Genomic DNA, 27326 nt, shown 5'->3' with positions numbered 1-27326 from the left:
AGTGATGTTGATGCTACTGGTCTGGAAGCCATGTTCTGAGAACCACCACACTAAGGAAATACAGCAGGACTGGTGGCAACACAGGAGCCCACTTGAGGTTTGTGGTCATTAACGTGAAGAGAGACCCATCAACACGACTGTGGTGTTTGTACCTAGTAGTCTTCATGTTAACCAGCAAGGTTCAGGTCTGGAGTAGGTGGTGGGCTGAACTTAACCAGGGTTGGGACTTAGATAAAGAGAAGATGGTGGTAATCAGTGATAGATGGTACCAGACAAATGTATCCATTTATTTATGCTTTTCTATATATAAATAACAGGCTAAGATACCAACAAAGGAGGAAGAGGAAACAGAGACAGAAAGTAGAAAGCTCAGAATGAATAGGAAAAAGCTCATGTAAAGGAAGAACTAGAAAAAGATTACAGATCTTCCTCAATATACAATGGGGTTATGTCCTTATAAACCCATCATAAGTTGAAAATATCATTAAGTTGAGAGGTGCCTGGGTTGACTTGGTCAGATGGGCGTTCAACTTGAGCTCAGGTCATGATCTCACGGTTCGTGGGTTCGCGCCGGGCTCTGTGATGACAGCTTGGAGCCCAGATCCTGCTTCAGATTTTGTGCCTCCCTCTCTCTCTTGCCCCTCCCCCACTCACACTTTGTCTGTGTCTGTCTCTCTCTCTCAAAAATAAACATTAAAAGAAAAGAATATATCATAAGTTGAAAATGGCATTTAATACACCTAATCTCCCAAATCCCATAGTTTAGCCTCAGCCTACTTTAAACATGCTCAGAACGCTTACGTTAGCCTCTAGTTGGGCAAACTCATCTATCACAAAGCATATTTTATAACAATGTGCTAAATATCTCATGTAATTTATTGAATACTATATCCAAAGCAAAAAAGAGAATGCTTGCATGGGTATACAATGGTTGTAAGCGTATCGGTTGTTGAGTCTTGAGACGGTATGGCCAGCCAGGAGCTGCAGCTCGCCGCCACTGCCGGCAACACTGCTGGCGCCACATATCGCTTGCCTGGGAAAAGATCAAAATTCGAAGTGTGGTTTCTGCTGAGCACACATGGTTTTTGCACCACTGCAAAGCCGAAAAATCTGAAGTTGAGCCACTGTAAGTTGGGGACCGTATGTGCACTGAAATCTGGTCATAGTAGGGCCACCAGGGCACTGAAGATGAAAACAGGGTTAGTATTTTGAAATGGGAGGCTTAGGTGTGGAAAGGTTGCTAGTATAATATAAAAAGATTTACGCTAGATTTAGTGAAATAGAATGCTAATAGATAAACACCTATTTAAGTCATAAAAAAAATTCTGCCAAAATATATTTGCATAGCACGCTTACTGAAGCTTTATTCACAATAGCCAAGAGGTGGAAGCAACTCAAATGTCCACTGACAGATGCATGGATAAAGAAAATGCGAGAGATACACACATGCAATGGAACATTACTCAGCTTGAGAAAGAAGGCGGTCCTGTCACATGCTATGACATGGGGGAACCTTGAGAATATTATGCTAAAAGAAAAAAGCCAGTCATAAAAGAATGAAATACAGTATCATTTCACTCAAATGAATGATCTAGATTAGTGAAAATCATATAAAATAGAAAAGTAATTGCCAAGGGCAGGGAAAGGGAATTAGTATTTAGTGATGACAGAGTTTCAGTTTTGCATGATGAAAAGTTCCAGAGATCTGCTGCACAATAATATAAATATACTTAACAGTATTGGATTGTATGTTTAAAAATTGTTAAGATAGCAAGTTTAATATTACACCTTTTTTTTTTTTTAAACCGCACACACATGAAATTCCTGCCCGACCAACACAGTAATCTTCTTCCTTCTCAGGAGTTCTAAGGGGGAAGTAAAAGCTACAAAATATTTTCATTCTAGAATTTAAAAATATTCTGTCCCATGTGTCATATTTATAACAAAGCAAAAGCTCTGGAGAATACGGGTTCAGAAGTGTGTAAGTACCCAGATATAATTAGAATGTTAGATAAAGCCCAGTGAGTTAAATGTTATTTAGCATAAGTAAAGCTGCACGGTGACAATTATGGGGAGGATAAAAACTAATCTTTCGTTTCGGATGACAACAAAAAAAGGAAATGCCACGAAACTGCAAGGCCAGCAGTTATAGAGATAGACAGACAGTCATAAATATTGGATTGGGACCAAAACAAAAACTGCAGAATTCCTTCATTATTTTCTGTAGAAGATAGGAGATATGTCAATTTACTTGGGAGAGTCTGTCACAGTGATAAAAAGGGGAGGATACGATCCCAAATCTCATCTCGTCCAAAATTGTAAGAGTGTTTTAGAAAATAAATCCAAGATCTTCAGGGTATGCATGAAAATACACTAAAATAATGTACAGGTCAAATAAAAGTTGAAAAAAAAACCCCAAAACTTAAAAAAAAAAGAATAAAATAATTCGTTACTGATGTTAGGGGAATTCAATACAGGAACGCCATTTTCTGTGAATAGCTTAATTTCTAAAGTGAATCCCGAAAGAAACAGCAAATGCAATGCATATTATGCATCACTTCTTAGGAAAAACAGAAAATGTGTATTTCTGCTTAGAATTCATAAAACTTCTTTATCTGGGGAGGATAAGGGAAAACTTCCTACAACTGCCAAGGTGAAAGGTATGCATAGAAAAAATGTTCTAAAGGAATGTTGACTGACCTTAAACATGAAGTTGCTGCATGCTGGTGGGCTGGCTTTTTTTTTTTTTTTCTTTGTTAACATTTCTACAAGGACTCAGAGGGGTATCATATCGAAAAAAGAAAGAAAAGGGGTGGTGGTGGGGGGGAAACAGCCTGATTACCACATGCAAATATATAAAAAGACAACCTCAACCAAGTGAACCACCACCGGATGGAGAACCCAGCTGACACATAAAGAAGAGTCTCTGTGTTTAGGGAAGCTTGGGGCTCTGCTCCTTTACTGCAAGAGAGCCTGAACTGTGAGTACTCCTTGATTTCAGTTATAGAAATGATCCATTATTTCAGTTAAAATTTGATTCTCTGAATATTAAAAGTGAAAGCGGCTTCGTGGTGACTAGGACCACTTTGCTTTCTGGAGCCTTGAGTAAGGTGCTCGAATGAGACCTCTGCCTTGGTTTGACTTAAAATGAGGCTGTCTTCTTAGTTACTTGAAGTACTTGAGGACACTGCAGGGACTGAAGCTCATCTATCGATGCGGTCACACTGCTTTACACTGTCTTTTGCATTCTGCCATAAAGACCTGCAGAGCCACTTGAGTTGACTGAAAGTTATTTTCATAAGCAACCAATTTTATTTCCAATGTGGTAGAAGTGATCTATCACTTATTAACGTTATGGTTATGCTGACTCCCTAGTTTCAATGGTTGTACTTTATTCTACTGTTAAATTTATAGCAAAATCGAATGTACTACTAATTGTATTATTTCCTAAGCAACATGCTTTTGATTTTTATTCTGTATGCAGCAATCAGTGCAATTTTTTGAAGCATGGCCTGAGGGATCCGGTCACTATCAAGTCAGACTACAAACAGTGAAAGGTTGCTACTATTGCCAAATAGGTATGTATTTTAACAGAGCGATGTGATGTTTTCACAAACGTACCCAGAATGCATTCAAAAAGCTTTTGCTCGGATTGTCTGGCTGGCTCAGTCACAAGAGCATGCAACTCTTCATCTCAGGTTTGTGAGTTCAAGATCCATGTTGGGTGTAGAGATTATTTAAATAAATGCAAACTTAAAAGAAAAGAAAAAGCTTTTGCTTATTCGAGGCCACCAGCGGAACCTGTAGGGTGCTGCCCTCCAGTACAGAAGCTCCTACGTGAGCCAGATGAAGACTATCGGAAGGGGTTGGTGGTACCGGCTACAAATGCAGCACTAACACAGCATGGCAAGCTTCAGGATTTGTCAAGTAACAACACTTAAAAAACCTTTACCATCTACTATCAGGAAACCATTGTGACTTCAATATAGCACAGGAGTCTCAATACCCCACTGGGAAATTAGTCCACTATGTGAACACAGTGCTCTGTTTCTTGTCCTTACTGGCCATTCTTATCAAATAAGTAGTTTTTAATACATCAACAGATGGCCTTAAGAATAGTGAGTGATGGGACACATTGAAAGGAGGGCAAACATCAGCCCATTAAGTGTAAAACAGAATCTAATCTGTTAATTTGTTAATAGATGACTAGACACTAGCCATCTAATACATGGTTCTAAATGATGGCTACTATTACTATTTAAACAAATGCATTGCTTTTGCTTTATTTTCTCTCTCGTTTTTTTAAAATGTTTATTTTTGAGAGACAGAGAGCGCGAGCGGGAGAGGGGCAGAGAGAGAGAGAGACAGACAGACAGACAGACACAGAATCTGAAGCAGGCTCCAGGCTCCAAGCTGTCAGCACAGAGCCCAACATGGGGCTCGAACTCACAAGCATGACATCATAACCTGAGCTGAAGTCAAATGCTCAACCGTCTGAGCGACCTAGGCGCCCCATTTATTTTCTCTTTTTTTAAAAAATGTTTATTTATTTTGAGAGACAGCAAGAGCATGCATGCATGCATGGGGAGGGGCAGAGAGAGAAAGAGAGAAAATCCCAAGCAGGCCCCCCCCACTGTCATCACAGAGCCCAGACGTGGGGCTCAATTCCATGAACTGTGAGATCATGACCTGAGTTGAAATCAAGAGCTGGACTCTCAATCAACTGAGCCATCAGGCTCCCCTTACTTTATTTTCTTTAGGCTTGAAATAAAGCAAAACCAGAAAGTTTTTTGTGCTAACAGCTTTCTAGAAACATCCTGATTATGGCTTTCAGGCCTAGAAGTAAGTTTGAAACTAAACATTCTGATGAATGGTTTGTGATTGTGTAAACTCTGGACTTCTTTACTTACTCTAATGGACAGGGCAAATGAAAAGATTAATACCTTTTTCCAAAGAAGTAAAGCTAGAAGGTATAGCCTCTTCTTAAAATTGCTAATGTGAGGGGCTACCTGGCTGCTCAGTCAGTAGAACATGTGACTTTTGATCTTGGGGTTATGAGTTCAAGCCCCACCCTGGGTGTAAAGATTACTTAAAAAAATAAAATCTTTAAGGGGTGTCTGGACTGCTCAGTCGGTGGAACATATGACTCTTGATCTCGGGGTTCTTTGAGCCCCACAATGGGTGTAGAGATTACTTAAAAAAAAAATCTTAAAAAAAATTGCCAATGTGGATAATGTTGAAGGAATCATGTCTAAATACTGCTGACAGAACTCAGAATTAAAAAAGAAAATGCTGTTCATAGGTGATCAGGAGGAGTGAGGTTAGGGATCATGGATCCTAAAAGGTAGGCAGATCTGAGTCCCAGCTTGGGTACTGCCATTTAAAGAATTGTGTGGTCATGGGTAAAGTTCACAACCTCTTGATTTCTCATTGTCTCTTTTGTAATACCTACCTCACAAGTTTAATATAAGGATATGTAAATGAATATAAACGTGCTTAACACACTGCCTGGTACACAGCAACTGCTAAATAAATATTAGTTAATGGGTCAGCCATCTAGCTCAAGGGTTCAATTCTCGATGCACATTAGAATCCCCTGAGGAGCTTTTAAAGGAAACCATTGCCTGGAGCCCATTCCAGATCAATTAAATCAGAAGATCTGGGGCTGGAGCCAGGCAGTGGTATCTTTAAAAAGCCCTCAAAGGGGTTCTAATATTGCAGCTCAGGATTGAGAGCCACTGACAGTCTCTTCTATATCTCCTAGGGTAAGGTGCCTACTTTCTTCAGCTCCGCTCCTATGACATAATCTGGGCTTTTCTCCCCATGTGGTCTGTGGCAGTTTCTAAGTGTGATGTTAGGATGAAATGGCTGTATTCCAGTTCAGGACTAGTAGTGACAACCTTCAGGTTACTGGTGACAATCTCCACTTAAGACATTCCATATCTGTGAATTCAACCAAAGAAGGGGGTTACTTTTTGCTGTAGGCGCATCATACTACCAACCCAGCAACCTTGGTCAAATGCAATTTTGTTTCTTAATGCAGTCAAAGCTCTTCCTGTACTTGAACAGCTGATTTTGCTGTCCACATGTAGAACTCCACCTGCTTTTCTACTAAATTCCCTCTTTCATTCAGCAATATTTATTGTGCTAAGCACTTGCTACACAGAGGCAAACAAACAAAAAAAAAAGACTTGGTTCCCAATCCTAATGGAGTTTAAGATCTGGCATGGAAGAAGGAAAAAAAAAAAAAAGAACTACTTACAGATGAGTTTTTACAGGCATTTTGGCTATCTGAGCTCTTAAAGTCAAGTCACTTGCCATCAAATTCCCTTTCATCAGTGGCCATGGGAGGTTTCTACCCAAGCTGCAGCAAGCTTCCCACCTAACCATACAATGCAAATTCCTCCTTCAGGCACCCTTTTCCTCTTCCTGGTAATCTAGATTGCATTATCGGCTTCCATTCTTCCTAGATTGCCCTTTCCTTTTAGAATTTCTGATCACCAGATACATGCATGTAAGTTTCTATAAACTTTGCTGAAATTGGTTCCTGCAGTTGAGACACAGGACAGACTAGACTGGGTCCGCCTGCCTCCCTCCCTCCACTGACCTGAACTGTGGAGACAGGCTCTTACCAGAGATAGATTACATAACTTCCTCTTCACCAGCCAGTTCTTCTTCCCTGGAATCAATTTTCCCTCTTTAGCAAAATTTTAAACTGGAATTTTACCCTCGACTATATGGTTTCTTCTTGATCAAATTATAGGTGGAATATTAAGAAAGGCTAAGTTCTTCCAAATGTATTTCTCTGCGTACCCTGTCACATCCAGAAGTTATTTTCATTCAATTCCACTTTACAATATAGCATTCAGAATTTGAATGTGCATGCCTACAAAAATGTTTCCTGAGAGCAGGATCTTGGACTTGTTCACCTTTGGTTCCCATGCAGTACTTAGCCAGGTATGAAATATTTACTAAAATGAGATTAGTCCAAAGGTGTTTTTATATATATAAATTTGAGAGAGAGAGTGTGAATGGGGGAGAGTGGTGGGGGTGGGGGAGAGAGAATGCATGTGCATGAGCAGGGGAGAGGAGCACAGGGAGAGAGAATCTTAAGCAGGCTCCATGCTCAGCTCAGAGCCTGATGCAGGGTTTGATCCCATGACCCTAGGACCATGACCTGAGCTGAGATCAAGAGTTGGAGGCTCAACCAACTGAGCCACTCAGGCATCCCCCAAAGGTGGTTTTTAAAAATTTTTTTTTATTTTTTAAATGTTTATTTATTTTTGAGAGAGAGAGAGAGAGAGAGAGAGAGAGAGAGAGAGAGAGAGAGAAGACACAGAATCTGAAGCAGGCACAGAGCCTGACACAGGGCTTGAACTCACAAACTCAGTTCGTGACCTGAGCCGAAGTTGGATATTCAACTGACTGAGCGAGACACTCAGGCACCCAGGTGTTTTGTTTTTTTTAAAACTAATTTTCATTGAGTACTTTTATGTGCCCGGGGTTAAGTTCTTCATACACATTGTGCATTTCTACAGATGAGAAACCTGAGGCTTAGAAAAGATGAATTGGTGTGACCAAGGTCACAGAGTTAGTCAGGTCTGATTTTGGTAACCTTGCTCGGAATGTCTTTGTGTTACACCTGCTAAGATGCTGCTGTAGAGAAATGGGGCAGTCACTCTGAGACCTCCTGGGACCCTCTCTTCATGTCTTCTAGCTCCTTATGATGGCCTCTCAGACTGAGGGCTTCATTGCACTCAATGCCCAGGAAGGAGCCAAGAATAGGTGGCGCTGCTAACATTCTCTGCTGCGGCAAACAAGTGGAATTCACACACACTCTTATAAGGTTCGAGTGACAGTTGCAAATGACCTAAACTGGGGCATAGTAAGCTGCAGTTAGTTGTTTCAGAATCTTGGAATGCACATCGTGCTTCCCATCTGTACTATCACTCTATGCTTCCGGGTCAGGAGACTATCTGTCTCAACTAACTGGCAGCCGTTGCCACCCGGCTTGGTTTTGTTTGGCTACCTTGTTACAAGAGTCTGTCTGAGGGGGCAGGTGTTCTGCTCTCTTGGGTCTGCATAGCTCGCAGGCAAATGATTTTAATATGCCCAACTTGGTCTTAGCTTGAAAAGGAAGAAATTTAGGACTCTTTCTTCTATTCCCCCCCTGGGACAGAAGACTGCCACAGTTTATGTCATATGCTGTGTGGCAATCCTTGCCCAAATGAACGGATACCAGACACAAGGGAAGGAGTCAAGGCAGGGAGCTGGGCAGGGGTCAGCAGTGGGCCCAGCTCACTCATGGCTGTAACTACCTTTCGGGAAATGGACCCTTATCTTTGAACAATATGAGCTGTCATTTCTCCATACGTCTGTCTCTATTCCCATAACAAACTCCATACGGCAAGTTAAATAAAACAAACCTTGAACATATACCACAGCCATAGGAAAGGTTAGAGCAGGACATTCCCTAAGACTCTAGTACACTTACTGCTTGAGTTGTGGTACCATGCTGCTGCTACATACATAGTGCAGATACTCAAAGTTTCTCCCATCTGAAAATATATCGTTTATTATTTGTGCTTAAAGTAACTTATTAAAATGGCAAATAACTCAATGCTGCTTTCCCTTGTAGGAAAATTCTGAAGATACCAAAGCTACACACAAGGAACACGTCATTTAGCACCTTCACTTTTTGATCCCTACACCAGACAATGAGAAGTCACGCCGTAACAATGCCAACCACTTCGGCCTACAGCTGGCCTTGGTCCTCTCAGGGAGTGAACTTTACAGCTAATCACAGCATCCCAACGCCACACACCATGTCAGGAACATCAGATACTGGCTGTGTCATGGATGAGAAACTGCTCTCTAGCGTGTTAACAGTATCCTTCTCTGTTATTTTCATCGTGGGACTGGTTGGAAACATAATCGCCCTCTATGTATTTCTGGGTATCCACCGCAAGAGAAACTCCATTCAGATTTACCTACTGAATGTAGCCATTGCAGATCTCTTACTGATCTTCTGCCTGCCTTTCCGCATAATGTATCACATTAACCAGAACAAGTGGACACTCAATATGATCCTTTGCAGGGCTGTGGGAACACTATTTTATATGAACATGTACATTAGCATTATTTTGCTTGGATTCATCAGTTTGGATCGCTACATAAAAATCAATCGGTCCATACAACAACGGAAGGCAGTAACAACCAAACAAAGTATTTATGTTTGCTGTATAGTATGGACAGTTGCTCTTGCTGGATTTCTAGCTATGATTATATTAGCCCCTAAGAAAGAAGGCCATGATTCCAATAATTCCACAATGTGCTTCCATTTTAGAGAGAGGACGAATGCCAAGGGAGAAGCAATTTTTAACCTCATTCTTGTGGTAATGTTCTGGCTAATTTTCTTACTAATAATCCTTTCATATATTAAGATCGGCAAGAATCTGCTGAGGATTTCTAAAAGGAGGTCCAAATTTCCCAACTCTGGTAAATATGCCACCACAGCTCGGAATTCCTTTATTGTACTCATCATTTTTACTATATGTTTTGTTCCGTATCATGCCTTCCGATTTGTCTATATTTTTTCACAGCTAAACAATCCACCTTGCTATTGGAAGGAAATCGTTCACAAAACCAACGAGATCATGCTGGTTTTCTCGTCTTTCAATAGTTGCTTAGACCCAGTCATGTATTTCCTGATGTCCAGTAACATCCGCAAAATAATGTGCCAGCTTCTTTCTAGACGCTTTCAAGGGGAAGCGAGCAGAAGTGAAAGCACGTCAGAATTTAAACCAGGGTACTCCCTGCATGATACATCTGCTGCAGCTAAAATTCAGTCTCCTTCTTAAATCACTTGAAGTAAACACATTAAAAAGAATGAGAAAATACAACATCTTAATACTTTGAAGAACTAAAACCTATGAAACAAAGCTCTAGCATTTGCAAAGCTCAGATGTGCTCAAAGCTTGTTGCATATTTGTGATATTTCATTTGCTTAGTTGTAAAATATTTCAAGGGCAAGAGAAGCTTATACTCATCACTAGATTTTAAATCTGCATGTAAAATCTTTTCAAAACATGTTGTTAACACTCTTAACATAGATTATAGAGTTAAGTGAAATTTATAGTTTTAACAACAGAATAATTAAAATATCATACTTTCTCAAGTCACTAAAGCAGTTACTCAAAATTAAGCACTTAATATTAGAGTGTGTTTCAAAGGTAAATGATTTGGAGACGCGTGGATGGCTTAGTCGGTTAAACGTCTGGTCACGATTTATTTTGAGAGAGAGAGAGACAGAGTGCACAACTGGGGAAGGGGGGAGGAAGAGAATTCCCCCTTCCCCACTTGTGCACTCTGTCTCTCTCTCTCTCTCAAAATAAATAAAGTTTTTTTTTTAAAAGATAAATGATTTGAGGACCAACAACATGTCAGAAAATATGTTCTTTTTCATTTAAAAAGCCTGTATAATTTGCTAGTGTATTCATTTATGTCTGAACCTCCATAATAGATGACATAATAAAATTCTACTTAAAAATTGAAAACATTTATTATCTATCACTGCTTAGATAAAATAGAATTTAAATACTGTACAATAAAGTCAAAGAACAGATAAGCTAAGAATTTGATAGCCTAGCAATAGGACTTAAACCCCCACCTTCCTTAAAGCAGATTTATGAATGACTCTGCCATCTTGGACCACACTTTACTGGAGTAAAATTGAAGATATGCACACCTTATGATCCATCAAGTCTGCTACTAGGTATACATTGGACAGAACCACTCAAGCATGTTCACAAAAAAACATACATAATCATGCTCAGTGAACTACTAGTTGATAACATCAAAAGCTTGGAAACGACCAAAGTTGAGTATGCATCAGCAAAGGAATGGAGAAATACACTGTGGCTTATTCACAAAAGGGAGTATTACACAGTGCTTCAAAGAACTACACCTGCATGCATCAACATGGAGAATCAACAAAAAACAATGTTGAATAAAAAACACCCTCCCCAGACCCCAACTGCAAAAAGGGTATATACCATGTGAAATCATTTATGTAAAACACAAAAACACATAAAATACCACATTATTTATGGATCTATAGATACGTAACAACAAAATGTGCATAATATACACAACATAACACACCAACTTAAGGTTAATGGTTGCAGCTGTAGAGATTTGAAGCCAACATGGCAAAATGTTAATGTCTGTTAAGCCTCTGTGATAGTACTTGGGTATCTGTCATATTATTTTTGGCATATTGCTGAGTGTTTGAAATATTTTATAAGAAAACAAAATTATAGATTAGAATTAAAGGAAGCAAGTTCTGAAATTTTCGTGTATGCTCAAAACTAACTGGAGACTAAGCTCCAAGAGAAAGGGGTCTTATTTATCAAAAGGGCTCCTGGGAGATTAGTGTGTTGCAAGGCACACTGAGATGTATCCGCTGAATAAATGAATGAGTGGATGAATGAGACAAGGAGGGAGGGAAGGGGTGCTTAACAGAATTGAAAATGTGGGTGTATTTCGTTTTTTTCTTGTTTGGTGTATCTGGATATAACTGCACAGAGCATCATACAATTGGAATCAGGAGATGTCATTAAAGGAAGCATTCTTAAAAGTTTGTCCAGCATGTGTTCAGTTTTTTTGGTCACACATAGAATCAGAATGCTATTGAGTAAATATGTAAAAGCCTGTTATGACAAACTCCAAAGATCCATTCATAAGTTTGTCACAGAGTATGAGAATTTCTTATAGTTAGAATAATTCTTCAAACTTCAGGTGGGCTGCTCATTGAGAAATCAGTATTAAAGAGTATGAAGAATTTTGTTAGGGTTGAATTTAAATAAAAAAAAAACACTTTTTTTGATGTTTATTCATTTTTTGAGAGAAAGAGACACAACGTGTGAGTGGGGAAGAGGCAGAGACAGAGGGAGACACAGAATCCAAAGCAGGCTCCTGGCTCTGAGCTGTCAGCAGAGCCCGACACAGGGCTCCAACTCACAAACCATGAGATCATGACCTGAGCCGAAGTTGGATGCTCAACCAACTGAGCCACCCAGGTGCCCCCAATAGAATTTTTTTTTTTTAATGTTATTTGAGAGAGAGAGAGAGAGAGAGGGAGGGAGGGAGGGAGGGAGGAAGGGGGAGGGAGGGAGGGAGGGAGGGACAGAGAGAGGGGAGATACAGAAACAGAAGCAGGCTCTAGGCTCCAAGCTGTCAGCACAGAGGCCGATGCGGGGCTTGAACTCACAAACCATGAGATCATGACCTGAGCTGAAGCTGGATGCTTAACTTACTGAGCCACCCAGGTGCCTGCCCCATGGGTTGAATAAGTTTTAATGGGATTTGCCTTGTATACAATTAGTGCACAGCCATATTTCAGTAAGTACACACAACTGATTGAATAAAGAACAGGTCAAAGTGGAATTATATTTAAGAAACAAGAAACATTTGAGAAAATTGAAATTTGCAGAAAAATTAGCTCAGAAAAAACTTGTATTACTTGGCTCTGACATTATTAGCAAATACCACCAAACTGAAATTCAGCATTTCTGTTTGTATGGTTTTAAAATATGACAGTATGAATTTCCCCTCATGTTCTCAAAGTTAAAAAAATTTTCTTTTACATTACTATAATGTAATGTAATGTAAAAAATTCTTTTACGTTACATTATACATTTTATACCCCTTCGTGTCTCTATTGTAAACATACAGTTTGGATGCTTAAATCACATTACTATTAGTTTTATGAACATTAAAAGAAATATAAATACACTCATAGTTCTAGAAGATGTCTCATTATTTATATTAAATGAGATGATCCCTATACAAAGTCCTGTACAATGGCGTTCTTTAAAAAAAATGGAAAATTACAACACTGAATTAATTTGTGGTATAATATTTTCAGTAAAATAAATTTTGATAAAAGTCAATCTGTGCATAAGCTTATAACAGATTTTGTTTATTGATAGAAGTTTCACTAATAATATGCTTTATAGTAAACTGAATCCTGAGAATGTTTGTAAATTTTTAGAAAAACATGCTACTGGCTTACCAAATTTAAGGCTATTTATTATATATAATCTTTTATTTCTTACTGAGCATTAGTGTTTGCAAGCAGGAAGCACTTGTCCCTACCTTCCCCAACCCAAGGTTTAGCTCTAGAAGCATACAGAAAAAGGAAATTCCGAGGTATATACATATCCTCACCTTGCAAAAGATATTCAGAACAAGTTTCTAAATAGCATCTCACATATGCAAAACTAAACAAGGGCAAACTTAACTGCCTGGCTGCCACACTGAGGCCTAAATGCTGAGTATTGCTATTCATTTTGGAAAAGTATTCCATGCAGAGCTGGGTTTAATGATGGTTGAATTTCCAGGATCAGGTCAACAGAAAAAGGAAATTTTGTTCAAGTACAGAAGGCTTTATTTTCAACTTCTTTTAAAATGGATTCTTCAGTCCTGCTGATATAAAAGTAGAACTAAGATAATTACAACTCTGTGAAGCAAAGCCTTACTGCAAGTTACCCACAAGAGCAAAACAACATGAAATAGAGTTCTCTCCAAAGGCAACCTGGATTTTGCAGAAACATGTTAACAGGCTATTTTTTAGGTTTTTGAAATATGAATGGAAACTTATTTGGCCAGATATTAAAATGCATTCATGTCGTTCAATAAGAAGAGCACTGTGCAGCAGGTCCAAGGGTACGGTTATCAGTGGAACAGAATCCACATCTCTAAGCAGACCCTTGATGATACAGGAGTAGATTATATGACATAATTAATGGCTCTCACAAGAGAAGGGGCAGGGATAATCAGAGGGCGGCCAAAGATTCTGGTATTCAAGATGCACTAGAATCGTCCAAAGTGGGGTTAAGAGGATTTCTGAAAAGCTTCCTGAGTGACTGTGATACACTTTCCTCCCTCAGGGAGAACCACTGCAAATAAAGGAAACATCACAAAGGGCACAGGGGAAGGAAGGGATGGGTTAATAAATAGTGCTGTGCTTATTTAAAATCAAAATTCAGTTTACAGCCTCGCCTCATTCCACACCAAAAACTGTAAGTGGATTAGACTGTCAGATGTAAATAATGAAATCAATAAAAGATTTAAAAATATGTAAGTGACTAACTCATCTGTGGATGGGAAAGAACCTTCTATTAACAAAATGAGAAATAACTATAGGGAAAATGCACACTTACTATTTTTGTGATCAAACCCCACAAACTAATATAAAAGCAAAAGCACAAAGTGGGAGAAATACTCACAACAGAGGATGACATCTACTTAGGAGAGCCTCTTATGTCAGGCACCAACAGACAACATAACTTGCAAAGAAACTTCTATTTTTGATCAGAAGAAAGCATTCAAAAGTCAGAATGTACCCTGAACTAACAACTGAGATAGAAACGAAGGCACACTCTCACGTTGGATGATGCAATGTCTTTTTTCATGGCTACATGGCCCAGTTGAGAACACACACCACTAAATGGCTGTTGCAGTGCCTCAATGCAGTCTGGTTTGCAGATGAAGATATGAGGGGGCTGGCTGGCTGGTGGTAACAACCGATTCAGAGCTGGAAAGGAAGTGCTAGGTTTGTCCTAAACTTCTGCGATGCCTCTTATTTCCCCCCTCTCAAGTTCACATGCAAGAAAATGAGAAGCAAAGTAAGACATGTTTATGTGCCCTCTACTATACTAAGTGCTGGACACACATTATCATCTTATCTCTACCGCAGTCATGTAAGTAAAACGGTCTTTGACATATGACGGGATGTTAGTAGACTTCTACTCCACAGACATGGTCTCTGCTAAGACAATGCTTTTTGTTTTCATTTCATTCTGCCCAAGCACAATGGCTAACTACTGAGATGTCTTAAAAAAACAAACTAACCATAAACTGGCAACATGTATTTGGGGCAAATAATTCTGTTTATCACTCATCAGAACTGTCTGATGTCAAAAGCCAAAATCTTAAAGACTGGTTTTCTAGCTATGGCACATTTGCACACTCTGTGAAAGCTCTGCCTGAAACATGGACAATAATCTAGTAAAAAAGCATAAAGTTTGGGGAAAATAATCAAATTTTAGACCATCTCACCCTTACTAATTTTGCTTCTGCTTAAGAGTGCATGAAGAACTATCATAACATGAGATTTGAAAAATGTTTTTTGTTTTGTTTTTTAAGTAGGCTTCATGCCCAGCGCAGAACCCAAAACAGAGTTTGAACTCATGACCTTGAGATCAAGACCTGAGCTGAGATCAAGAGTCGGCCACTTACCCGACTGAGCCACCCAAACATCCTGGATAAAGGTTTCTAATTGTGCTTTGAATACAGGTGTGGCTGATGCATAGAATCTCTTTTTGCTTTAGTAAGTCATACAATTATTTCAGGATTAACAGTTAAGTGCTACGGTTATATTCTGGCTTGATCATTCCATGTATCATTTTTTTTTTTTTTTAGTTCTAAAACATTTCAAACATACAAAAAAACATAAGCAGCAAGCAGCCATCACCCAAATTTAACAGATGTTGACACTTGTCCTATTTCTTAACTGTTCTCTTGTACCCATACATAACCCCAAAAGCTAGCTTCACTAAAGCTCATCTTGAGGTATCCTCTTTCCTGAAGTTACAACGTACCATTCTGATGTGTATCTGTATACTTGTGTCACATAGGCATGTATAACAATAAGCATTAGATTTGTTATTAAACTTTATACAAATAGTATGTTATCACTACACCTCTTTGTAACTTTTCACTCAATTTATATTTATGTTGATACATGTAGGCCTCATTTATTCATTTCACTGATACACAGTATTTTACTGTGGGAACAAACAATAGTTCAGTTCAATTCTCCATTTTACCTAACAATGGGCCCTTAGGTGGTTTCCACTTTTTCGCTATGAGAAACCAGGGTTAAGTGAAGTCTTTTATATGCTCTGTGCACAAGTGTGGAATTTCTCTATGGTTCACACCTAGAAGTAGAAATGCTTGGTTGTAAGGGTATGCACATCCTCAATTTATCTCTGTTGTGACAAACTGCTCTCCAAAGGGATTTTACCAATTTGTATACCTCTCCCACCACTAGGCAAGACATGAGTTCTTGTTTCCCAATACTTAGTTTTGTCAGATTTACTAACTTTTGTCCGTCTGGTAGGTGTGAATGGTATCTCCCTGTGGTTTTAATTCGTGCTTGCCTGATTACAAATGAAATGGAACACCATCTCATGCTTCCCCCTTCCCCCCATTCAGGTTTCTTTTTGGGTAAATGGCCTGGTTCATGTCTATGCCTCTCCCCTTTTACCCCTTAAGTTAGTTGCTTATCTTTTACTCTTTTCTTTCAAATTGTTGAAATACTTCTTTACATATTCTGGATACTAATCTTTTGTTGTTTACGTGGGTTGTAAATCACTTGTATCTGCATGGGCCTTACCTTGTCCTTTGTTTATGGTTTCTTTTGCCAGACATCACAAAGTTAAGATGTTTTTCTCTTTTGCTTTGAAGAAACTTGCTAATAAAAAATCTAGATGAACCCTGGCCCTTTGATATACATCTCTCAAAAACCATGCTAAGGAATTTGCAGAGGAAATTATAATTAGCTTGGCATTACAGTCATAAACAGAGTCCAAATGAGGCACCCTGAGAACACAGAAATCTTTTCTGAGAGTTAAACTACAAAATGCAAACATCTGAGCATAGATATGCAAATGATTTGAAAGCCTAGAAAGTCTCCTAGGCCAGGGAGTGACCTTTAAATGTATTAACATAGAAGATGTTGGTTCTGACCATCCAAACAGAGTCCCAGAGAAGAGTCTTGAACAATGGAGCAGTATCATCATCCCATCAGTAAGGCCCTGGCAGGGATGATGGTGGGGCTGGATCCAATAGGTCTTCTTGGCCCAGTGACATTAAACAGTAATAAATAATAGAACCGAGAGTCACTGTAACAGCCAGGTTAGAAAGTTGGCTGTTGCAGCCAGACTGCCCTAGTTCAATTTCTGGCTCCACCACTTACTATGCAACCTTGGGCAAACTCTCTTTCTTCTACTGAGAAAACAAGGAGTACCTAACTCATAGTGTTGTTATGAGGACTGAGTGAGTTAATAAATCTACCTGGTCAGGAGGAAACATTCAATATGTCATCCAAATACTCAAATGGCCAGAAGGTGAAGGTGAACATCATAACTTGAAAGGTATACAGTGGAAGCTGATCTGGATCAAATGAGGTGGGGGGAAGAAACTCACAAAGGGTAATCATTTAACTTCAGATTTCATTAATAACAGCAATGTCCAGGACAAGAGTGGCGACAGACTGGTATTGCGCTAGTCAGAACCATACTCTGAATGTTGAACAAATAGAAGAGGACAGTGAGGGCACCTTGCAGGATCCCAGAAAACCAGGTGAACGAATGAGATTATGTTGCCTTAAAGCAGAAGACTAAAGGAAAGATGTTAGAGCAACAACATGCGTGTGTAGCTTCAGGGAGCAAGCTGAAAGAGGATTAGCGAAGGATGGGATTTGTAAGCAGCGTGTTTCTCCAGATCGTAAGACAGGGTTTTCTAATAATTACAGATCTCACATAGAATAGAAAGCCAGTGAGTTATTTGTTAGTAGAAGTGTTTCAATATAGTTTGGATCCCCAGCAGGCTGGGAAGGTAGCAGAGAATTTTAAGTATTTAATGAAGTTTGGATTAGATGTTCTTCAGATCCCCTTATTTAAAACAAAATTTTTAATGTTTATTATTTATTTTAAGAGAGAGAGAGAGAGCAGGGGAGGAACACAGAGAGAGGGAGACGCAGAATCAGAAGCAGGCTCCAGGCTCAGAGCTGTCAGCACCGAGCCCAACGTGGGGCTCGAACTCATGAACCGTGAGATCATGACCTGAGCCGAAGTCGGCGCTTAACCGACTAAGCCACCCAGGCATCCCTAGATCCCTTTAATAGAAGTTTTGGGTCTTACAGAACATTAACTGCCTGCGTGGCAAGCAGGGGCCACCTGCGATCTAGCTGTGCCATATGTGCCACTACAGTAACGTCGTTGGGGCTACTCAGATGTGTGTATGTTGAAGGGGGCGGGCAGGGGAGGGTCGGGAGGCTGCTTGATGTACGGTCAATGCTCCCCAAGCAGTTTCCCTCAATCTTCTTTTGTCGTGAATTTGACCTAGGTCTCTTGCTCAGCATGTAGTAGGCATTTCTATCGCTAGATAAACTGTTTAAACTCTAAAGTGAGTTGGTGTATTCTAGGAAGTTTGAGACCTTTTTTTTTTTTTTCAATATATGAAATTTATTGTCAGATTGGTTTCCATACAACACCCAGTGCTCATCCCAAAAGATGCCCTCTTCAATGCCCATCACTCACCCTCCCCTCCCTCCCACCCCCCAACAGCCCTCAGTTTGTTCTCAGTTTTTAAGAGACCTTTATGTTACGTGCTTAGGTTTCTCTGCTTTCTTATTGACCCTTGGTTTTGTTTGGTAATCCGAGTGGCCCAACAAGTTACCACACTGCATTCTGAGGTGGGGACAAGGCATCTTTCCTATAAACCTACCTGGCTTCCTAGCATGAACTTGGGTGGGAATGATAATCACTCTAATCAGTTATATTTTCAAATTTTATCTAATGGCAAACTTCTGGACCAAAAGATTTTACTGACTTCTGTTAATACTGCTGGCAATGCTACTCTAGCCCCTTTCCTGTTATAGACATTTCCTTTCTACAGTTCCTGCCTCTTCTCATGTTCTCTAAGATTTTCTAGTACCCCAATCCCCCACCTCTGCTTTGTTCCTTTCCTGCATACGGCAGCACCTCTTTCTCTTCCTCAATTCAGTTTTTGCTCTGTTTTCCTACTTTGTCTTTAAACTGCCTTCCTCACAACTTAGTGCCATCTTCTTTTTTGTGTGTTCCCTGATCTGTCACAGAAGCAGAAATGCTTCAGGTCTGCGTGGAAATTGTTTGGTACTCAAAAGAAAAACATTGTTTCCTCTATATCAAAAACAACTTTCAGCTGGTTGCAAAGGGAACTGATGAGGTTTGCATGCATGTTCATATTCAGTTCCCCTTTGTGGCCAGCGAGTCTTGAAAAACACTGGAACACACAGGGTCAGCTCCTATGGGGCCTGATTACACGGTTCCAAATATATGGGGCAACGAGTGAGAGGAATCAGCTAAGTAACTAAATGTGGGTCTCCTGGTCTGACAGTTTCCATAAGTAGCAACTACAACCCAGCATGGTAGGTGGGTGGGTCGGTGGGGCGGCAGGGTGGGAGGAAGCTACCATAGGGGAGAGTTACACTTATCCATCTTTCCACACCCTATTGGGCTTCGGTATTGGAAAGGGTGATGAATTTATCCAGCTTTCAGGATCACACTAGTGAGAATGGGCTTTTATTTTAGTTTTACTGAAAAGCTGGATTAATATTCTGGAATCAGGAAAGGGATAAGAAGTACACAAGAAACAGCATGGATTCATGATACTTTTGATGTATTTTTCAATATAAGAAACAATCAAAACAAAATGACAGCTCCAAGACCAAAGTGGGACACAGTGGGCACCCTCTTTGCAAAGTAAACTCAACTTTTCTTTTTGAAATATTGCCCAAGAAACCATGGACTCTGAGGTAATAATGTATTAACCCCCAGAGAAAGAGCCAACGCAAACACACTTTTGGGGAAAAAATACAAAAATCAAGACAAAACGTTACCATAGCAAGCACATTTAAAAAAATGCGGTAGCTTAAAAACAGTAGATTGAAATTCCCTGCAGCTCCTCCCATTTAGAGGTGGAGTCTTTGCCCACCTCTTGAATCTGGGCAGCTATTGTGACTTCCTTTGACCAATAAAATGTGGTGGATGTTGTAGGACATCTGAGCAAAACCTTAAGATGCCTTGCAGCGTCTAGTTTTGTCCTCTTGGAAGCCTGAGACCATCACATTATAAATAAACCCAGTGGAAAGATCACACAGAGAGAGATGCTCAGTGTGCACGGCCATCCCAGCTGAGGCTCTGGACACGTGAGTGAGGTCATCGCGGACCATCCAGTCTCAAATGACTAAGAGGCTACAGAACTACAGGAATGACCCCAGGTGAGACTGACAGAAGAACTGCCCAGCTGAGCCCAGAACAAATTGCAGAACTGAAGAGGGAACATATGGTTGTCATAAGCTGTCAAGTCTGGGGGTGGCTTGGTATGCAGCAATGAAGACATGGTGCATATAAAATAGAAATAGAAAAGTATCTGTCCTGTTTCTAATGAGGTGACAATAGATACAGTAAGTAATTTCATTAACAAAAGAGGCAATGCCTTGAGTTATTTTACTTGAAAGCTGTGTCTGTGACGAAGACGGAGATAGCTATTTTCCAAACTACTGTAGGCTGGGGAGGTTACTGAAGATTTAGTAACAAACCATGTGTCCTCAGACATACAAAGAAGCATATGTACCCCCTGATGGAGAGAACTGAAAAGCCAGCCACCTGGTTAGGGATGTCTTAGATGAAAAGATCTGTAGAGTTTGTTAAGCCCACAGGAGGAAGGACTACAGGGGAGGAGAACAGTGACTTCACCTATGCCTTCTTCATTAGGTGAAATATGCTTTAAGTTACATTTATTAATAGACATGTTTTCATTATAAGCCTTTCAGTAGTCCTTATTTTTTTTAAGTTTATTTATTTTGAGAGAGAGAGAGAGGCAGCAAGTGAGGGAGGGGCAGAGAGAAAGGGAGAGAGAGAATACCAAGCAGGCTCCGCACTGTCAGTGCAGAGCCTGATGAGGGGCCTGGACCCATGAACCGTGAGATCATGTCCTGAACCGACGTCGGATGCTTAACCAATGGAACCACCCACGCACCTAGCATTTCAATATTTTTTAACTTTTAAAACTATGTCCATGAGTTGCTAGGATTAAGAAAAAAAAAAAAAAAGCTAAATAAAACTAAATGATTACAACTTTCACATACTAAAATGTCAGACTCTTTTTACTACCAGAATAATTGTAGTTGTGAATGTTCTACAAAGGTGACTCTTGTGATAATCACTGCTTCAAAACCAAAAGGTCCTCACAGGATGTACCCTATTAAAGGCAGATGAGTGGTAATGGGTTTTCATCTTAAGGACAGAAATCTCTGTCCATACAATTACTTATACTCTATCACATTTAAAGTGCTGTTCAGCTAGTCAAATAAAGTTTGAAGTTTATCATGTTGTTAGAACTTAAAAAAACTAAACTTTTAAATTGTTTTACATTTCTAGCTGGAAAATAGAGCAATATGGGCAGCTCATGTTTCAGCCTTTAATTACAAGAGAGGTTTAACTAGGGCTGGTAATACATTGCCCTCTGCTGGCCAAAGCACTGCCAAAGAAATGAGTTACAGACTTGTGCATGAACACTTAACCTTGTGTTTTTTGTTTGTTTGTTTTTCCAATTTTCACTACTGGTATTTCTGGAGGTATGGCACTCAAGAGAACTTATGTTTCCCGGCTTCAACACTCTATTTGTTGGTTTACTAAAACAATACATTTTAGGCTGGTTTTTGACGGAGGACAGGGAAGAAGAGAAAACATGGTAATATCAGAAGCTATGCCAACACATAGCACAGTTGGAGAATTATCTCAACACCAAGACTTGTTTAGAGTGATGCCTTGAAATGACTACTTCAATATATCTGCGTCCATCAAAATATTATCAAGATGCATCCATCAATGTAAGAACTGATTTGGGCAAGGATCATCAGTGAATGCTAAAATCAACTAAGTGAAAGGGAAACAATACATTCACAGAGGCTCAAAATATGACCTTCAGATTACTTACCTATTACAAAGGGGGAAAATGTATCTTTATAATGGGGAGTTGGCAGGAGTTAATAAATTTCCAGATTGAAAACTGCAAACAGATATACAAGTGCAACACATTTTTGGGTCACTGGGGATACCTGGTCACCTTATCGAAGACAATAAACCAGATTCTGGTGGCAGGTAAGAATATGGGCTCTGAAGTCACACTGCCTGCATCCAAATCGAAGCCCTACGCTATAGCTGTTATATTAATATCAGGAAGTTATTTATCTTCTATGGGCCTAAATCTCCTCATCTAGAAAATGGTAGTAATAATAGTATCTATCTCAGAGATATTTTAACAATTGAATGAATATATATAAAAAGCACTTTGGTGGCTGCCATTTATTATTGTAGGTTTTCTGGAGGTAAGACCTCAGGTGCCCAACTATACCTCGCCTTCCCCTCACATCTCTCTTCTTGCCCCTTGAATAAGGACAAGAAGTGATGTGGAGCAGGGGACTTCACTTCAAGACAACTGTATCTAGAAATTCAGAAGAAATGATTGGTAATAAAGTGGCCAGGAAACCCTGGTCTTGGGAAGAAAGGGACAGTGGTGAGAGTTCTGCCTTTTTAATTCCCCAAATCTCCCTGCAATACAAGTTACTGTTTCCCAGGGCGTAGGTGTGGGTATGTGTTTTGTACCTGCGGCAATCTGATGGCCTAAATTATTTTTAGAATTCTATCATCAAATGTTTCCTTTTCAGGAATTTTTCTATCTACTTTTGGCTTTTCAAAGAGCCTTAAAAAAAAAAAGTACGGCAGGCTCAGAAGCATGTGAATTAACCTTAAGTCACTCAAAGATGTTGAAATTCAAAATGTGACTGCCCTCAAAAATACTTTTTGCTTCATCTAATCTGATGCTGAAGTTTCTTCCCTTCCCTGAACCTGATTTGCCATCTACTTTCCGACTGCCACCTCTGAGGTCATTCCTTTTTTTTTTTTTTCCTAATTTTTTAATGTTTTTATTTATTTTGAGAGAGAGAGAGAGAGAGAGAGAGAGAGAGAGAGAGAGAGAGAGAGAGAGAGAAAGAACAGAGTGCAAGCAAGGGAGGGGCAGAGAGAGAGGGGGAGACACAGAATCTGAAACAGGCTCCAGACTGTCAGCACAGAGCCCGATGCGGGGCTCGAACTCACAAACTGTGAGATCATGACCTGAGCTGAAGTCAGATGCTTAACCGACTGTGCCACCCAGGTGCCCCTAGGTCTTTCTAATTCTTAGGACTGCCACCGAGACTGCTACAGTGTTTCCGTGGTGTGCCTTTCTAGAAGACCATGTCTAGCCACTGCATGCAAACCTACGTGAAAAGGCAAAAGCCAAATATAATGAAACTTTGATTAGTAGGTCCATTTATGTTTTGTCATTGGACCCTTCTTACAAAGCTCATCACTTTTCTGTGCGGTTATCAACTTCCCAACTCCGGACCGTAATTTCTGCTGTTTTTGAAGTTGTTCTTGAGGGAAATACTCCCACAATTTGCTGAGAAATCAGCTCCTCAAAGTAGAGGCTCTTTACACCCTGATTAAGGGTGGGCCGGCCGCAAGAACAGCTGCTCGCTGTAGCAGCGGGGGCCAGCGAACAGCACCCTGGAGATGCGGCTGTGGCCAGACACCACATCCTGAAGGGAGCAGGGGGCTCAGCAAGCATTGAACAAACCACAGCTTTGAGTAACAGGTCTGTGCTGCACTCCTCCTAAAGGTAACCACTGGCTTGGGTGTGCACTGAACTGGATAAGAGGCTTCCACCGCCCCCCTTTGGGAGAACTACTTATCTTTTGAACATGATGTTTTAACACAGACTACGTAAGTTAGGCCTACCTTCTCTTCCTGCACACCAGCCTCCTGTTGCTTGAACTCCTGATGCCAGAAAGAGTACTCAAAAAAGGCTAACTAAAGCCAGTTTAGACCCTAACCTAAAATAAGTGTCTGGCTGAAACACAGAGGTTCAGGTATGAGTGAGCTGTCTGGTGTCCTCTGGGTTCTGGCTCTGAGGGGAATTGGTAAGGGACCCTAATCCTGATCCCTCTAATCCATGTGAGTCTGGAAAAGTCTCATGCACCGTTGCTTTATATAGCTCACCATGGGTTGTCAAAATCAATTACCACATGCTTGCCCTCTGAACCATTCTTGCCGAACGACTCTCCACACGAATTCTGGGGTGAAACATTCACTTGATACACGAATATGTCAAAAGCAGGAAACTTAGCACAAGGCAGGGCTTATATTCTGGGGGAACTACTCTAATACCTCAAGAAGTAAATCATAAAGGTCAGAGCACAACATCTAGGAGATCAGTGTTTGGCAAATGATGTAGGAAGTGATTAGAAGTGCCGGACAAGAGTATTTGCACTTGGAGTACAGAAGCACAACTTTGAAGAGGGATGAATGGGAAAGATGAATGAGAACCAAAGAAAACTCCTGGTGGCCTGAATGAGAAAAGTCCAAGGGGCCACTTTTACAGAGCACTTGTAATCCCTGAAATTTCTGCCTGACAAGTCATGTTTTTGTGAATTTAGTATTCTCTAATATTTACATTTTCCTACCAATTGTAGTATTTCTTAGAAAAGCAGAAGTTTTAAAAGTCCTTATGTTTCCATTAAGGAATTCAAAATCACCTCAATCAAAAAGAATTTATACTGTTATTAATGGCTAAAAATTAGCTTGAAGTCCAAAGTTTGCAAAGACTAAAAAATAGGACTTGATTTCTTCCATAGTCAATTCTGCTACCTTAGAGCCTAGAATAGGAAACCCTGTCTGAACAAAGTTAAAAGTATTCAAAACTGTGGGGTGGCTGGGTGGCTCAGGTGGTTAAGTGTCCAACTCTTGTTTGTTTTTTTTTTTTAATGTTATTTATTTTTGAGAGAGCACAACCGGGGGAGGGGCGGAGACACACACACACACACACACACACACACACACACACACACACACACACACACAATCTAAAGCAGGCTCCAGGCTCCAAGCTGTCAGCACAGAACCCGAAGTGGGCCTCAAACCCACGAACTGTGAGATCATGACCTGGGCTGAAGTCAGACGCTTAACCGACTGAGCCACCCAGGCGCCCCAAGGGTCTGACTCTTGATTTCGGCTCAGGTCATGACCTCATGCTTCGTGAGTTCGAACCTGGCGTTGGGCTCCATGCTGACAGTGTGGAGCCTGTTTGGGATTCTCTCTCTGCCCCTGTCCTCCCAACCCTCAAAATAAACAAACAAACATAAAAAAATATCTTTAGAAAGTATTCAAAACTTGACCTCAGTTTCCTTACCCATAAGTAACACCAGGTACAACTGACCCCCAAGACAGACCAGTAATTCCTGCTTTCTAAGGCAAAGGATGAGATTGGAGAAAAAAAAAAAGTCACGTGCTTTCAAGTTAATTTACTAGTTGTGTCACCTTGGGCATGCTATTTAACATATTATTTACCTCTTTGAGACCCAGTTTCCTCACATATAAAATGGGACCTCTGCCACTCATTGCTACAGCTCTCCTATGTAAACTACTCTGCCCAGTACCTAGCACAGAAATGTTGCTTAGTACGTGTTCTCTTTCCTTCTAGTTCCTCTGGCCTTTCAGAACCATTATGATTGTTTTCTCCTTTTGCTAATTTGTAGAGCATTTAAAGTCTGTATCACACATCACATATTAATCTGAATTCTTGGCTTGCTTGTTCAATCACTCTTGAATTTCCACACACCACTAGAAACAAAGTAGGAACTCCAATAAATATTCATTAAATGAATTGCACTGTTTAATACAGAGCACTAAAAATCAAGACAGGAAGAAATGGCAAAACGTACATCCATCCAGGCATTCTTGTTCAATAAATGATCAGTTGCCTGACAATTATTTTAATAAGTTGACTCTTCCCTGGTCCAATGGTTGACTGACATCCTGTGGTAGCCAGCTTCCAAGATGGCTCCCAATGATCATCACCTCCTAATTACCTCTTCACACTGAATCACTGCTGGCTCTGTGGGACCAACATAATACTGCAGAAGTGACAATGTTGATTTTAGAGATAGATTAAAAAAAAAAAAAAAGACATTGCATCTATGGTCTTCTTTTCTCCAATCACTTGCTGGGTGTGTGTGTGTAAGCCAGCCACCAAGTAGTGAGGACAGATGGCTACGTGATGTCATGCAACTTATGTGACATTTTCTGAGGTTGTTTTCCTCACCTTTAAATTAAATATATTTCATACTACTTATTTCACAGGGTATTGTGAAGATTGAATATGTAAAACACAGACCAGAATGCCTGGCACATAATAAGCTTTCATGCGATGTGGCTAATACTGGTGGTGGTAGTGGAAGCTATAGGAATTGACTGGATGTGAGATGTGAAGGAAAGAGGGGAATCGAGGATGATTCCTAGGTTTTTCGCCTGAATAACTGAGGAGGTGATGGTACCATTTACTGAGTTTGGGGACAATGAAGGAAAGGCTGTGGAGAGCAAGGACATTTTCTTTTTCTTGGACTAAAGGTGCTTAAGCCTCAAAGTGGTAATATTAAAATTCTCTCTCAATTGCTTATAAACACAGCATTCCCCTTCCATTCTTTCTTCTCTAAATTACTTCAAACTTTTTTTTGTTGTTCTAAGTAATTCCTTCCTGGAACATGAAAAGTTGTTGAAGTAAAAATGATAGGAATTCCAGAGTCCAAATTACTGTGCAATCAATGGCCATATAATTCTGGATGAGTCACTGTTCATAATGAAGTGAGGGCAAGCATTACAAAGAACAGCAGCAGGACAAAATCCACTCAGGTAGTTCTCACTTTTGTTTTAGAGAGCACAATTTGCAAACATTAGGGAGGATTGTGCAATCAACATGAAATAAGATATGCATTGGGGGTTATGAGAAATGGCAAGGTACTTCTATTAATTCTGAGTGAAGATTTACCGATAACTGAAGTGCTCAGGCTTGACGAAATTACATTTCTGTTTCCATTCTCAGACTCCCAGTGGTTTCACTGACACAAGGAAGGGTAAATGTGTGATGCAAGTCTGGTGCGCACTTAGCTTGCATTTAGTTACTAGTCCACAGACTCATTAATAACCATCTTCTTTATAAAACTGGTTTCACCATTCTTTACATCATAATAGAACTACTCATTTTATCCAAGGAATATTTGGTCTTCGGATTCTGGCACTTTCCAGTATTCTCCAAATCCATTAAGAAATGCTCCAACAATGTATACTACTTTGAATCTGAATGGAGGACCACACGGGGCAATTCAAAGTACAATGGAGAGGTTCACTTGGTAACCAAGCTGGGATCCAAACCCCTGGGCGCAGTCTGTACTCACAGTGCACTGCTCCCACCCTCAACTCTTTATCCTTAAAACAAAGGCTTTTTCCCAAAGATGATCATGAAGTTCTGTTCTGGTTATATGATAATTTGATTCTAGTAAGCTGCTACGGGTAAGAAAAGTCTGGGTTTTCTTTCCCTTTATTCTTGGTAAAGATGAA

At 40.1% G+C, this 27326-nt stretch overlaps 2 protein-coding genes across 15 annotated transcripts in view; one reads left to right on the top strand and one right to left on the bottom strand.

The window, feature by feature from the left end:
* The window catches only part of CASK (calcium/calmodulin dependent serine protein kinase), a 232040-nt gene that overhangs the window by 140288 nt on the left and 64426 nt on the right, over window positions 1-27326 (bottom strand). The gene's annotated exons all lie outside the window — the stretch shown is intronic.
* On the top strand, window positions 2860-10318 carry GPR34 (G protein-coupled receptor 34). Of its 2 annotated transcripts, XM_019417330.2 has the most exons (4): window positions 2860-2980; window positions 3485-3578; window positions 8639-9498; window positions 9603-9715. In XM_019417330.2, exons 3-4 carry the CDS (start codon window positions 8718-8720, stop codon window positions 9680-9682), a joined length of 861 nt encoding a protein of 286 aa, XP_019272875.1. In that variant the 5' UTR covers window positions 2860-2980; window positions 3485-3578; window positions 8639-8717; the 3' UTR covers window positions 9683-9715. The 2 variants fall into 2 exon arrangements, with proteins under 2 accessions (XP_019272875.1, XP_019272874.1); XM_019417329.2 differs by having other exon boundaries at window positions 8639-10318.

Source organism: Panthera pardus, unplaced genomic scaffold, assembly GCF_024362965.1.
Source record: "Panthera pardus isolate Hobbes unplaced genomic scaffold, ASM2436296v1 HiC_scaffold_27, whole genome shotgun sequence".
NCBI lineage: Eukaryota > Metazoa > Chordata > Mammalia > Carnivora > Felidae > Panthera > Panthera pardus.
Note: the sequence above shows the minus strand (reverse complement) of the source record. Positions and strands in the feature narration are given on the sequence as shown.

What these genes read in the sequence shown, in the direction of transcription:
- GPR34 (XM_019417329.2), top strand. Translation starts at nt 8,718, where the DNA reads ATGAGAAGTCACGCCGTAACAATGCCAACCACTTCGGCCTACAGCTGG.